This window comes from Cenococcum geophilum (assembly GCF_001692895.1).
Source record: "Cenococcum geophilum 1.58 unplaced genomic scaffold K441scaffold_39, whole genome shotgun sequence".
Taxonomy (NCBI): Eukaryota; Fungi; Ascomycota; class Dothideomycetes; order Gloniales; family Gloniaceae; genus Cenococcum; species Cenococcum geophilum.
This window is the reverse complement of record NW_027137597.1, coordinates 199,678-213,867: the sequence shown is the minus strand read 5'-3', so window position 1 is coordinate 213,867 and position 14,190 is coordinate 199,678. Positions and strand designations below refer to the sequence as shown.

The window sequence follows — 14,190 nt, the reverse complement described above, 5'->3', positions numbered from 1 at the left end:
AATATATTAATAATCTAATTAGAATAGAACTTATTTTACTAAATAGAACCGCTAATTAGATATTATAGGAAACCTTAAGGGTAATAAGCCTTTTAATATATTAAAGAGCTATACTAAGTATCTAGGATAGGTTAGATTTTAAATATAGTATAGTTCTATCTTAGTTCTATCCTAGTTCTATCCTAGTTTTATCCTAGTTTCTATCCTAGGTTTTATCCCTAGTTCTATCCTTAGTTTTATCCTTTACTACTAAAGTATTAAGTATAAGAGTATAAGAAATATAAGAGTAAAATAGGAGTATTTAAAATCGGCTTTTCTCTTAGATATTATAATATCTTTATATTTAGGTAATTACCTTAATATAACCTGTACTCCTTATACTTATAAGTATTAAAAACTTATATTAAACTAAGTTTTTATTATAATTTTCTAAGCTCCTAACTCTATCTTTTAATTTTATAGTTTAATTTACTTTTACTTTAGCTTTTTATATATAGAACCTAGGCTTCTTATTTATAAATATTTAATTAAGGAATTATTATAATATTAACTATTATAAGAATTAAGCTTATTAAGTAATAGTTATATAAAGTAAAGACTATAAGCTACTCTTATATACTAAATATAATTGGCTTATAAGCTAGATATATTAAGGATATATCTAGATATCTTACCTAAATAGGTAAAATAGAACTAGAATATAGTAAACCTAACTATAATTTAATATTATAATAGAGGAGACTAAAATATAATTAGCCTTTATAGGAATTTAGTAAGATTAGAATATAATTACTAGAGGTAAAATAGAGGCTATAGATTATAAGTGAGAGATTTTAATTATACGCCTTATAAACTTTATAATTAAAACTATAGGTATATACTAGTTTAGAAGATAATATACCCAATATATCTAATATAATAGTATAATAATATAATAATAAAATATAATATTTATATAACCTTTTTCTCGTCTTCCTCTATAATTTCCTATAGTAAATTTTATAGCTAAGAGTATAAATATTATATAATAAAATACGCCTATATAGGAGTATCTATTTTCTAAAGCACTTTAGAGGCTAAAAAGAGTATATATTATACTTATTTTATCCTTTAATATATTAAATAATTATATCTATTAATATTAGAACTAAGTTATATATAAGATATATCTAGGATATTCTAGGATATAGTCTTTTATATTTTTATATACTTAGTAATATTCTTATTATATATCTCTAGATTAGATAAATCTATAATATATTTAATTCATACTTAGAGGATATAGAATATTCTAGTATCTTTTAACTAAATATAAGTCCCTATTTACTTACTAGAGATCTAGTTTAAATAATTAATATTAAAGCCTAGTTATATTAAAGAATTCTACTTATTACTAGCGTTAAAGAAAAGGCATTAGTTAGATTATATATAGATGGTATTTAGGATTATATATTTTTATAATACTCTTAATATAGCCAGATATATCCTAGTTACTATCTTTAATAATATATATAATATATATTCTTCTTATACTTATTACCCCTTTATAAAAGAGGAAGTATCTCTAATATAATATTTAAAATCTTTAATTAAGAACTAAGTTGCTTTTATTAGTAGTAGTATAAAAAAACTATCTAAGATAGGTAAGTGCGGTGGGGGTGCCTAGATTATATTCTAGATATATTACTATATATCCTAGGTTATATCCTAGATATATCTTTACACAATTTAAAGTAGTTATATATTGTTAGTTATTTCTAATCTAGAGATGATACAATCTTAAATATCCTAAGATAGGATATAGTTATAATATATATAATTAAGTATATAAATGGCGATAATTTAAATAATTTTTGTATTAAAACCTCATTAAGTGTGCGCGCACGGTGTTAAAGTTCATCCAGTGTAAGATTTTGTAACGTGGCGTATTTCCACACTCCCGGAGCTTTCGGCAACACTGGCCGAGCTGTATGCTCGCGATCCTACGAGCTAGGCGATCGTGAGAGCTGGGCGATCCTACGAGCTAGACGATCGTGCGAGCTAGGCGATCGTGCGAGCTAGGCGATCGTGCGAGCTAGGCGATCGTGCGACCAAGGTAATCGTGCGACTAAGGTAATCGTGTGACCGGGGTGGTTTAGGCGGGTTATCTAAGTTCCGGAAAATGATTAAATAAGTGACTAGACGGTGCGAGCTACGCGTAACGTTAAAGACAGTTCTGCCCCATACCAGCACAGAAGAGATGACCGTCGCATGACCGTCGCACGCATACCGAAAACACTACCTCGCATTTGGGAAGCTGGGGTGATTCTTTTCTATATTATTATACTATTCTTACGCCTACCCTATACGGACACTGTCACGTTAGCCAAGTTAAGAACGGGAAGATGGAGACGGCAGAGGTGGAAGGAGGCTTAACGCGTCAACTGCGTCAGGGACGCGCCAAGACAACCAAGGCCCTTAAAGTTAACAGCTACAAAAGCGATACAGAAGATACGGTTCACGTAGCAGCAGTAGCCCCTAGTGCACCACGATTAAAGCGTATAGGGAAAAACTTACGCTCTAAGGATCAAATACTATTAATAAGAAACCTTATAATAGCTAAAAAGAGAACAGAGTAATTAGTAATAATAGCTACCATAGCAAATTAATTAATAACTAAGAAGATAAATGTAATATTAAATAAGCATATTAAGGTGCTAACTAACCTGGTTATATTACTACTAGGGGCAATAAAGGAGCAGAAAGAGACATAAGCGAACTAAATTAAAGCTCTTACCGAAATATTCACAGAGTAGATTAACGCGCTTAGAGTAAAGGTTATGGAAAAGATAGAGGTAATCCAGACCTAATTATCTAATATTTAAGCACTACTAAGCGCGGATCCGTTATACGCGGAGGTTACCTATACGCCGCTAAATAGTTAACTAAGCAACCTAATATCCTTCCCTTTAAGGAATACTATGCCATCAACTATTACCGACACGCTATACTACATAGTTAATATATCTAGAGTTAAAGAAAAAAATAAGAATGAAGTATAACTAGGGGTAATTAGGTAAGTAATTAAAAGTAATATATACTTAACGGAAGGCCACAAAAGCTAGCGCTATGTAGTAGTGATTAAAGACCCTAGGAACCCCATATATATTAGGATAACTTATAGGAATAAAGCTAAGCTCTAATATATAAAAGAAGCGGCCTAAAAAACCTTAGTACCTAGTGTTTAGGTACTATAAGACCAGCTCTACCTAGTAAAAATTAACAACGCTAATTAAACAGCAGTTCTTAACCAGAAAGGAAAGATTTAAGATAAAATAGTAGAGGTGCTAGGAAAAGAGAATAATATATATATAGCCCAAATAGGATAGCTCAGTAAAAAAGATATAGGAAAGGTATATAGATTAATGGTTATATACGTTACTAAAAGTAGTAAAGCAGTATAGTTGCTGCAGGACTAATACTTTTATATTATAGGGGAATCAGCCTATATTAGAACCTATAAACCTAAAAGCGGTCTAACGCAATACTATTAGTATTAGACACTAGGATATAAAGCATTCGTATATATAAAACCACAAGTATATACTAGATGCGCTTAAGAAGGACATTATTATAATAACTACTAAGGACAAATTCTAAAGTGTATACTATGCGGAGGACCATATAAATTATTTAGTAAAAACTATTAAGTGCTTTATCCTACCCGCTATACATAAGACACTTTAGATACTTTAACTAAATATCTAAAAGTAGAGTATAGTATAGCAGAGCCTAATAAACAATAAACAACTAAAAGACTTTAGAGTGTTAGCGATATTAGAGCTATATATATGGAAAACGGATAATATAGTTATAACAGTCCCTATAGGACACTTAAATTAGACTAAGGTAATACCCATAGTCTAGCGTAAAGAGAGGTAGGTAGTATGAAGTATGCTATAGGTTTAAAAAGATATTAAGGCCGTATAGGTGCTAGTATAATCAGTAGACCTTACCGCGGCAGTACTATACCTTCCCAACCGATTAGTACTGGTAGTATTAGTATACATTAAGGGAAAGAATATAGAGGCACTATAGGATATAACCGGCAAACTATACTAACTAATCTAGGAAAATATAGAATAAAATAGGTATATAAACCGATATAATACTCGCAGAAGACTTTAATTGGCACAATTAGCTATAGGGAGGAAATGACGTATTATAGGCGAGACAGGGAGAAGCCAACCCAATTATTAATCTTATAGTAGATTACTCCCTATATAGCCTACTGCCTAGGGGTACAAAAATATAGTAAAATAGTAATTGCGAGATAATAATTAACCTAATCCTAGCATTAGACGAACTAGCATCTATAATAGTAAAGTATATAGTATATGGGACAGAACACGGATCTAATCATAGGGTAATTAAGACGGCATTTAATATTATAGTCCCTAAACGCGCTATAGAACAGAGAATGCTCTTTAAAAATATATTATAGAACAAAATTAGGAATAGGGTTGCTACCGCCCTCCGTGTTATCCTAGTAGGCGGTAGAGTACAGCAGCAAACAGACCGGCTTATAGATGTAGTACTAGAGGTAGTTTATATATTAACTCCAAAAGCTAGACCATCACTATATATAAAAAGGTAGTGGATAATAGACCTTATAAAGCTCCGCCAGGTATATACTTACTAAAGGAACTGGGCAAAGAACTAACGCTAAATGGGCTAGATATTACTAGAACTAGAGTAATAAGCAAAGGAGGCCTTAAAGAAATACTACAATGCAATACGGAAATAGAAAAGGATATATTAAAACAACTTCCTAGCTAATAATATAAACATTTAGTAAGCAGCAAAATACCTTAACCTAAGCGGCAACTTAGCGTTTAATAAGATACCACTATTAGTAAGAGTAGATAGATTTACTATAGAAGGTAAAGATAAGTAAGCAGTAGAGCTATTAACCACGTTCTTTCCCCTACTGCTAATAGGAATAGAGGACGAGGGCCCACGGCCTTAACGAACGCTAATACTAATACCGCGTCTTATAATGGAAGAGGTGGAATAGAAGATATTTATAATAAAGCTATAGAAAGTGCTGGGGGACAATAGACTACTAGCGATAGTATAGAGGCAGATATGGCTGGTAATAAAAAATAGGGTCCTGCTCTTCTTTTAGACCTTACTAAACAAAGGCAACCTTCCTAACTAATAGAGAAATGCTAAGATTATACCGCTTAAGAAGCCGAATAAAGGAGACTATACAAAGGCAAGGGTATAGAGGCCTATCTCCCTGCTGTCTACGCTAGGCAAGGTACTAGAGTCCATAATCGCTAAGAGAATATCATATACGGTAGAGACCTTCGGTCTACTACCTATAAATTACTTTAGGGCGAGGAAGAAGCGCTCCACTAAATAGGCGCTGCTATTACTATAAGAATATATCTACAACGCATAGAGGTCTAAAAAGGTACTTAGCCTTATTAGCTTTAACGTAAAGGGTATATATAATAGAGTATATAAAGAGAGGCTATTACAGAGGCTTATAGTAAGAGGTATACCGCCAGTACTAGTATAGTAGATTAATACATTCTACTCTAATTAGACGGCGACTATCTTAGTTAACGGCTATACCTTTAACTAGTAACAGTTACTACAAGCAGAACTACTATAAGGATCGCCGCTCTTACTAATACTGTTCCTCTTTTTTAACGCTAACCTAGTTTAGCACCGGCTTAATATAAATAAAGGCTTAATAGCGTTTATAGATAACTATAATATATAGGTTATAAAACTATTAGCAGCAGTAAACCGCGAAGGTATTTAGGCTATTATTAATAGAGTAATAAACTGGGAGAAACAAAGCGGCGCAACGTTTAAAGGTAAAAAGACTATATTAGTGCACTTTATAAGAAACGCGGAGCGGACCAATACTACCCCGTTTATAATTAAGGGAAAAATAGTTATACTAGGGCATATAGCTAAGATTCTAGGGGTAGTTATAGATACGGAGCTTTAGTATAAGTAATATATTATAAAAGCAGCCACTAAGGGCCTTATCGCAGTAATAGCACTAAAGAGACTCTGGATGGTATCCCCTTTAACTATAAGACAACTGTTTAGGGCAACGGTAGCGCCAGTAGTAGACTATGCCTTAAACATCTGGATACACGCCTATAGGGAGGCCGAAGCAAGTATACGGTTAGTACGCAAGCGGCACTTAGAGAGGGCCACGAAGCTATAGGTTAACCTTTATACACTACATAAGATAAACCTACTATTAAGGCTCCGCACTAAGGTGCTTTAGAGGTTTACGTCCCCATTATAGAAGATAGCCTATATATACTAACATATACTAATAAATAAGATAGAGGTTATATAACCCTATGTAGTACCACTATAGGAGGACCGACTGCCTATAAGCATTAACCCAGATAAAGATAAGGTAACTAAAATAGCTAACTCTACCTAAGGGATATAGATCGCAACGAGCTCGTCTAGAAGAAAAGGCATAGTAGGAATAGGAGGTATTATCTATAACACCCTTAGTAATAGGGAAGTAGTTATATACTTAATTATATTAAAACTAAGAGTAGAATAGAACCTATATACGGCTAAACTAGCAGCAATATTAATGGTGATAAAATACTTACTACTAGATCTATAGGGGAGATAGATTACTATATTCACTAGTAATTAGGCAGCACTACTAGCGCTTAGCTAACCTAAGCAACAGTCTGGCTAAATAAGTATTACACAGATCTATAATATAGCCCGCATGCTAAGGTAAAGAAGTAACCGCTTTCTTATTATATAGGTCCTATAAGGGAAATTTAAACTAGGCAAGAAGGCAAAAATAGTAGCATAATAAGCCACTATATAAGGACGCCTACTGTAAGGACAATAACACTAGGTTAAGGCTATAATAATAAACACCATAAGAATAAAATAGTAGGGTAGGAAAACACTGCCGGAAGGAGTAGGAAGGTACTTAAGAAAAATAGATATAGCACTACCAGGTAAACATACCTGTAGGCTATATAACTTCCTTAAGCAAGGAGAGGTAAACGTATTGGCCTAGTTACGGATAGAAATAATATAACTTAATAGGTATCTGCACCGTATTAGGGCGGTAAAATTAGATTAATATAATTACGGTTAGGTAAGAGAAACAGTTAAATACTTCCTCTTTAGGTGTATAAAATGGACAGTATACTAAGAGTAAATGCTATAGTAAACAGACATAAGAAGAGGCAGCTTATCCTTCTATCTTAGGGGAAAGGCGCTAACTAACCCTAGATAGTAGACACTAAACGTAGACGCGGTCTAAGCGACAGTAAAATATATAATAGCTACTAGACGACTTAAGGCAGAATTGGATTAATAACCCGTCCACCATAGTTAGAAACTCCCCCCCTTCCCTCCCTTTACGCTTTAACCAACCTATACTACGCACCCTCGTACTACTAGCAGATCTCGCTTTAATCGCCAAAGATAGGACACTAAATACTTAGAGGAACACCCCCCCCTAAGACTACCTGCTATTAACCACCTATAAGATCTCGTAGAATAAGGTATAAGTAATACTAGGGAATACTAAATAAGGTATATATACGGGCTTATACGAGAATATAGCAAGACTAAAGGAAGTGTAATTATATAATATAGTACTAGTGCCCTTTAGGCTTAGTGCCTCCGGGCGGAATAAACTTCATTATTATCGTAACGTTAAAGCGGGTACTTATAGTATCGTTAGACTAGTACGGGGGTGTATAAGGAAGATAGACTAGTATATAAGATATATTAATACATAGGTAGGAAAAAGTAGAATGGTCTAATTAGCGGACTAGTATATAGTAATAGGCCTTATATACTAGTACACCTCGTTTACTAGTATATTTACTATACCAGCCCCTTATCCTTGCCTACCTATACTAGTAGACTCTCCAAACTACGTCCGTCCCTAAGTTATATAAAACCCACTATACCGCAAAATATAAGGGGTACTTTAACTTTAAGCGACTATAATCCTACGCACACGCTAATATTCACTATAATTCTATATAAGTTGTGTGCTACAGCTACTTTTATACATTTAGAACCTCTCCTACTAAAAAATTACGTTTATATTATCGCCTTCGCGCCTAATATACAGAGAGCTTTAATTTAGAGTATAACAATATTCCTTCTCTAGAGCACTACTATTAAGCCCTTAGTACTCTATAATACTTATAAATAGTCTTATCTAAGTCTTAAAGACTTACTACAATACTAGAAAGTTATTATTAGCCTTATATCTACTATAGCGCGCAAATTTATATATAATTGCTACCCCGGTTAGTACTTCTAATTAAAGCGGTTTCTAATCCTAGCTAGTACGAAATAACCCCGCACGTTTAACACAATCATCGCCTATATAATTTACTTATGTTATCTAGTAAGCCGGGCTTATAGCTATCGGGTATATAGCTATACAAAGACTTAGTAAGAGGGCCGTTTTAGCCCCACAGCCTTGCGATCTAACTCAACCTTAGCTACTATAAGCCTCCCATTAACTAACTTACTCTTATAGATTTACCACCTTATAAAGGTGTAGCCGGAGCGGGTCGGCCACCCTCCCTACTAGCGCTAGTAAGGTATAAGCACCTTAATAAAGAACTTAACATTAATGCTATTACGTAATATGGTTTATTTCTAGTGCTGCTACTTACATTAATAATAATACTAAATTTAATTCCTATTCTCTAAAGCCTATTAATACGCTTTTTGTTAATGTGAACTGCAGCTTCATTTTAACCTCTAGATTCCTTATTATGGAAGGCCTTAAATATGAAACCTATATTAACATGCTAAGAGTATACTATATATTGCGGTAGCTGGCAACGATCTTATAACAGCGAGATAGCTCAATAAATGCGGTTTTTAAAACACTATATAAATGCCAGGGAATGCTAATTACTAGAAGCGCAGGCTCCTCCTATTAACTTTGGTAGCTATATATTAATATAAACTAGTTAATATAGAAGGCTGCTTCTCCACAGATTCCATCTTCCTAGTTTTTAGCCATTTAGTGTCCCAAATATATTAATACGCTCCTATATAGACTAGATATATTCCCACAAGTAGTTCTTATATAAGTGGTCGAGAAAAGGCTTATATATAAAATAATAATCCTAGTCTAAACAGTCGCGATAGTGGAAGCGTAGCCCGTAGATGTCCTATTTAATATAAGAATTATTTGACCACTTTAAGCTACCTACTTATATAAAAGTATCTATTATACCAATAACCATTATAACGTCTACCGTTAAGTTATACGACATCTATAGCGCTTAAATCAGCCCCTATACCTAGTAGAGATCTATAAAATACGGACAATTCTTCTAGCATCTTCCCGTTTCTATAGAAGATAGCAATGGAAATAGGGCTCTATCGCCCTTCTAGTTAAGGGAGAGTAATACATTTACTGCGTAAACCTTCCTTAATTAGTCGCTTAACAATATTGGGGTTTCCTATCCTATAAGCCTAGTAAAGGGGGGTCTAGTATCTACTTTATAGTAGGGACATAAGACCCTTACTAAGCACTATGTTTAGAATCTGTAATAAGCTTCCTAAAGAAGCATAATAGAGTAGACTATCTCCCTTTACGTCCTTAAGTTTAGGATTAAGGCCTAAGCTAAGGAGATATTTAAAGGTATTAATATGTCCACTTCTTACGGCAAACTAAAGAGCAGTTCTACTATGGGAATCCGCAAGGTTTCGGATTATATAGTATTGCTTATAGGCTAAATACAGTAGATATATATACCCCTTAAAGGTAAGGAGGTTTAAAAAGGACCTATACTAACCACTAAGATAGTTAACGTTAGCGCCCTTACTAAGTAGTAGCTTTATAACCTATACGTAGTCTCTATATAAAGCCGCCTAAAGTACGTTACTATACTCTTTACCTTACGCGTTAATATCGGCACCCTTATTAATAAGCAGCTTTATAACCTACTTATCGCCTCTAGCTAAAGCCGCCTAGAGTACGTTGCCGTACTTTCTACCTTACGCGTTAACATCGGCGCCCTTATTGACGAGCAGCTTTACGACCTACTTGTGGCCTCCAGCTAAAGCCACTAGGAGTGCGTTGCTATACTTTTTACCTTACGCGTTAACATCGGCGCCCTTATTAAGTAGTAGCTTTACGACCTGCATATAGCCTCTAGCTAAAGCCGCGTGGAGTACATTATTATAGTATCCACCTTATGCGTTAACATCGGCGCCCTTATTAAGTAGTAGCTTTATAACTTACTTATGGCCTCTAGCTAAAGCTACGTAGAGTACATTACCGTAGTATCTACCTTACGCGTTAATACGGCGCCCTTATTAAGCAGCAGCTTTATAACCTATATATAGCCTCTAGCTAAAGAAGCCTAAAGTACATTACTATAGTATCTACCTTACGCGTTAACATCGGCGCCCTTATTAAGTAACAGCTTTATAACCTACTTATAGCCTCTATATAAAGCCACCTAAAGTACATTACCGTGCTCTTTACCTTATACGTTAACATTGGCGCCCTTATTAAGCAGTAGCTTTATAACCTACTTATAGCCTCCATCTAAAGCCACGTAGAGTGCGTTACCGTACCCCTTACCTTACGCGTTAATATCAGCGCCCTTATTAAGCAGCAGCTTTATAACTTACTTATAGCCTTTAGCTAAAGCCGCCTAGAGTACGTTGCCGTAGTATTTACCTTGCGTATTGATATCGGCGCCCTTATTAAGTAGTAGCTTTACAACCTACTTATAGCCTTTAGCTAAAGCCGCCTAGAGTATATTACTATAGTATCCACCTTACGCGTTAATATCGGCGCCCTTATTAAGCAGCAGCTTTACGACCTACTTATAGCCTCCATCTAAAGCCGCCTAGAGTGCGTTACCGTACTCTTTACCTTACGCGTTAATATTGGCGCCCTTATTAAGTAGCAGCTTTACGACCTACTTATTACCTCTAGCTAAAGCCGCCTAAAGTACGTTGCCGTAGTATCTACCTTACGCGTTAACATTGGCGCCCTTATTAAGCAGTAGCTTTACGACCTATATATAGCCTCTAGCTAAAGCCGCCTAAAGTACATTGCCCTCTCTACCTTACGCGTTAACATCGGCGCCCTTATTAAGCAGTAGCTTTATAACCTACTTATAGCCTCTATCTAAAGCCACGTAGAGTGCGTTACCGTACTTTCTACCTTGCGCGTTAACATCGGCGCCCTTATTAAGTAGCAGCTTTACAACTTGCTTATAGCCTCTATCTAAAGCCACGTAAAGTACATTACCGTACTCTCTACCTTACGCGTTAACATCGGCGCCCTTATTAAGAAGTAGCTTTACTACCGCATCGTATCCAGACTCTGCCGCGAGCAATAGCGGCGTTTAGCTGTAGCTGTCTCTTAAATCTGCTAAGATTATAATATTTCTCCCTGGCTTAGAGAGCAGCTTCTCTAATAAAAAAAGCAATTTAAATTGCGCCGTTAAGTGCAATCCTATTGTTTCTCTAGGATATTTTTAATAATACTTGCCGTATTTATAAGTTGAAATTGATATAACCTATATAGTATAGCAAATTAAGCTGCTGCGCTAAAGAAAAGAATAAGCTAGTTCAGACACCTAATCTTAAACTATTAGTGTATGCTGTCCCTAGTACTAAGCAGCATAGTCTAAGAATATATTTTGCTCTAGCCTGCCCTTAAAGTCTTTATTAGTAGGACAGCTACTATATTTAAAGGTACTAAAGGAGAGATAAGTAAGACACGTTAAGGCTATATCTAGCTACACGTAAGGATTCCACTCTTCTCTAATCCGCTTAAAATACTCTTAGGTAGTATAGTATACCAGACGGATAATATTGCTCTCCTTATCTATAGTGATAAGGCTAGCGCACACGGAGACTATATCTTCGACATTGGGAATATTGTCCAGATCCAGCTCTTCTTCGCTTAGCTCCACCGCTAAAGCATAGTATAGCTCTATAGTAATGAGTTATCTCTATGTGTATATAATCTAGGACAAGATATTCCTTACTTGTTCCCGCTTTCTAGGAAGTTAGCTTTCTATTCTCTTAATTACTTTGTTATATGCTTTATTATAGACTTGCTTAAGTACTTTAGAATCTTTAGAGCCTCTAAAAAACCACTTCAAAGTTAACTTTACTACCTTAATAGTATCCTTATCTAGTAATAAGTCTATATAGAGACGAGCGAGAAGGAACCTAGTAGTATTGTAAGCTATAAGTGCTTCTATAAGCCGCGCGATATACTAATATACCATCCACTACTTTAACAATCTTATTCTACACTAAGCCCTTTAGCTTAACGTCCTGTTAAATACATTTCGGAAGTTAGTAAGTCTGACCTACTATAAATCATTTTACGTCCTTATTATTTGCGCGTACTTCTAATGTTAGCATCCCCTTAAACTTAGTTTTAACCCCCAGAATATATCTTAAAGTGGCTATTAGACATAGGTCTGTTCTACCTTATAAATCTCAGAGCTTGGCAAAAAACTAGTAACGGCTGCCATCTTTATCTAGACACTTGTCTAGAGCATTGACTATAAGATATATACTTAAATAAGTAGTAAGAACAGATTAAAGAGCCCCAAAGATGTTACGGACGCTTTAAGTATGACGTTACGACTACTTGGAGAAAAGACGGAAGAAGCTAGTTGGTTAATACAAGCACGGTCTAGGATGGAACCCGTAGAACCATGTGACGAGGAATAGTAAGTAGAGTCACGTAATGTAATCTGTATAATCTATATAATCTATAAGATCTATTATAGAGCGAATAGAGCAGACAGAGTAAATAGAGCAACAACTTTCTTAGGAGTACGGTTATGTATTTAAGGACCCTTAGTCCCTACCTAGATAGTTCCTTCCTTATAGTAATTCTTAGAATACAATTAGAGTTAATCTATTAGGCAACCACTCCACTAGTTATTATTACGTTATTGACTTTTATACTTATATTTCCTACACACCTAGCCCAATAACGAGCCCATCGTAGTTCTTGCTATAAGGTTCCGTTACATAATCACTACCTAGTTACGGTATCAATATAAGAAGTTAAATAACATGCCACCAAAAGCAGCTACTATAACGCCATCGACGGCAGCAACTACTTTAAGGACAGGAGGTAACACCAGTATAGTAGATACTAACTTATAACAACCTATGACGGTCGGACAGCTATAGGAAATAGTTAACTAGCTAACAGCTAATAATATAGTATTAGAAGAAAGACTTAATGGGATAGAAGCAGCAAAGATCAAGCTACTATTAATTAAGAGATTTATAGGAGAAAGGTTAAAGCTTAAAGGATTCCTTATATAGATGCACTTTAAGGTCTTATAAGAAGGAGCAAAGTTACCTACACCCGTGGATAGAATAGCCTATATAGGACTATTCTTATTAGGAAAAGCACTTGAGTAGTTTAAACCTTACCTTATAGAGATACAGGCAAACGGAATGACGACTACTAACCTAGACGTGCGATTTATGTTCTCAAGTTAGGAAGGATTCGCGGAACGACTTATACAGATATTTAGAGACCCGGAAGGAACAACTATAGTAAAAAGAAAACTCTAGAACCTTATGTAACGAACCTTAGCAATTAAGTATATAATATAGTTCTAGACACTAGCAATATAAGTAGAGTAGAATAATAGGGCGCTTATGGCATAGTACAAACAGGGACTTAAGGCTAAAGTCTAGGACGTAATTATTCTGATAGAAGATGCGGACACCCTAAGGGAACTAATAGATTAGGCGATTAAGATTAATAATTGGATCTACTAAAGGGAATAGGCTAAGAAAGGCTAGGATAGAGTTCTATAGTCGTATAAGGCGTAGAGTACGTAACAATAAAAGCTAAGTTAGAAACTATGGTATGGCGCAGAGCTAATGGACCTAAGCGGTACTAAAGAAGCCTATAAGAGAGGGAGCAAACTATAGAAACCTAGAGGATAAGGATTAAGTAATTAAAGGTCTAAGGAGCAAAGGCCGAATTAGGGATCTCTATAGCAGAAGACATTTAGGCGGACTCCATAGCAAGAGAAATAGTTTAAAGAAGGAGCTTGCATAAATTGCGGAAAATAGGGTTATTACGTTAGAAACTATAGAAGTGGGCAGAGTTACTACATAGTAAAAGGTATAAGACTA

The 14,190-nt window shown here is 35.0% G+C and overlaps 1 protein-coding gene across 1 annotated transcript; it reads right to left on the bottom strand.

Annotated features, from left to right (window-relative positions):
* Positions 1-10,137: 10,137 nt before the first annotated feature.
* K441DRAFT_574846 (uncharacterized protein) lies at positions 10,138-11,318 on the bottom strand (the record flags this gene model as incomplete). The annotated part of the gene is made up of 2 exons (XM_067644122.1): positions 10,138-10,235; positions 11,222-11,318. Coding segments are annotated over 2 exons (195 nt in total), but the record flags the coding sequence as incomplete, so codon positions are not given.
* Between the last annotated feature and the right edge of the window lie 2,872 nt (positions 11,319-14,190).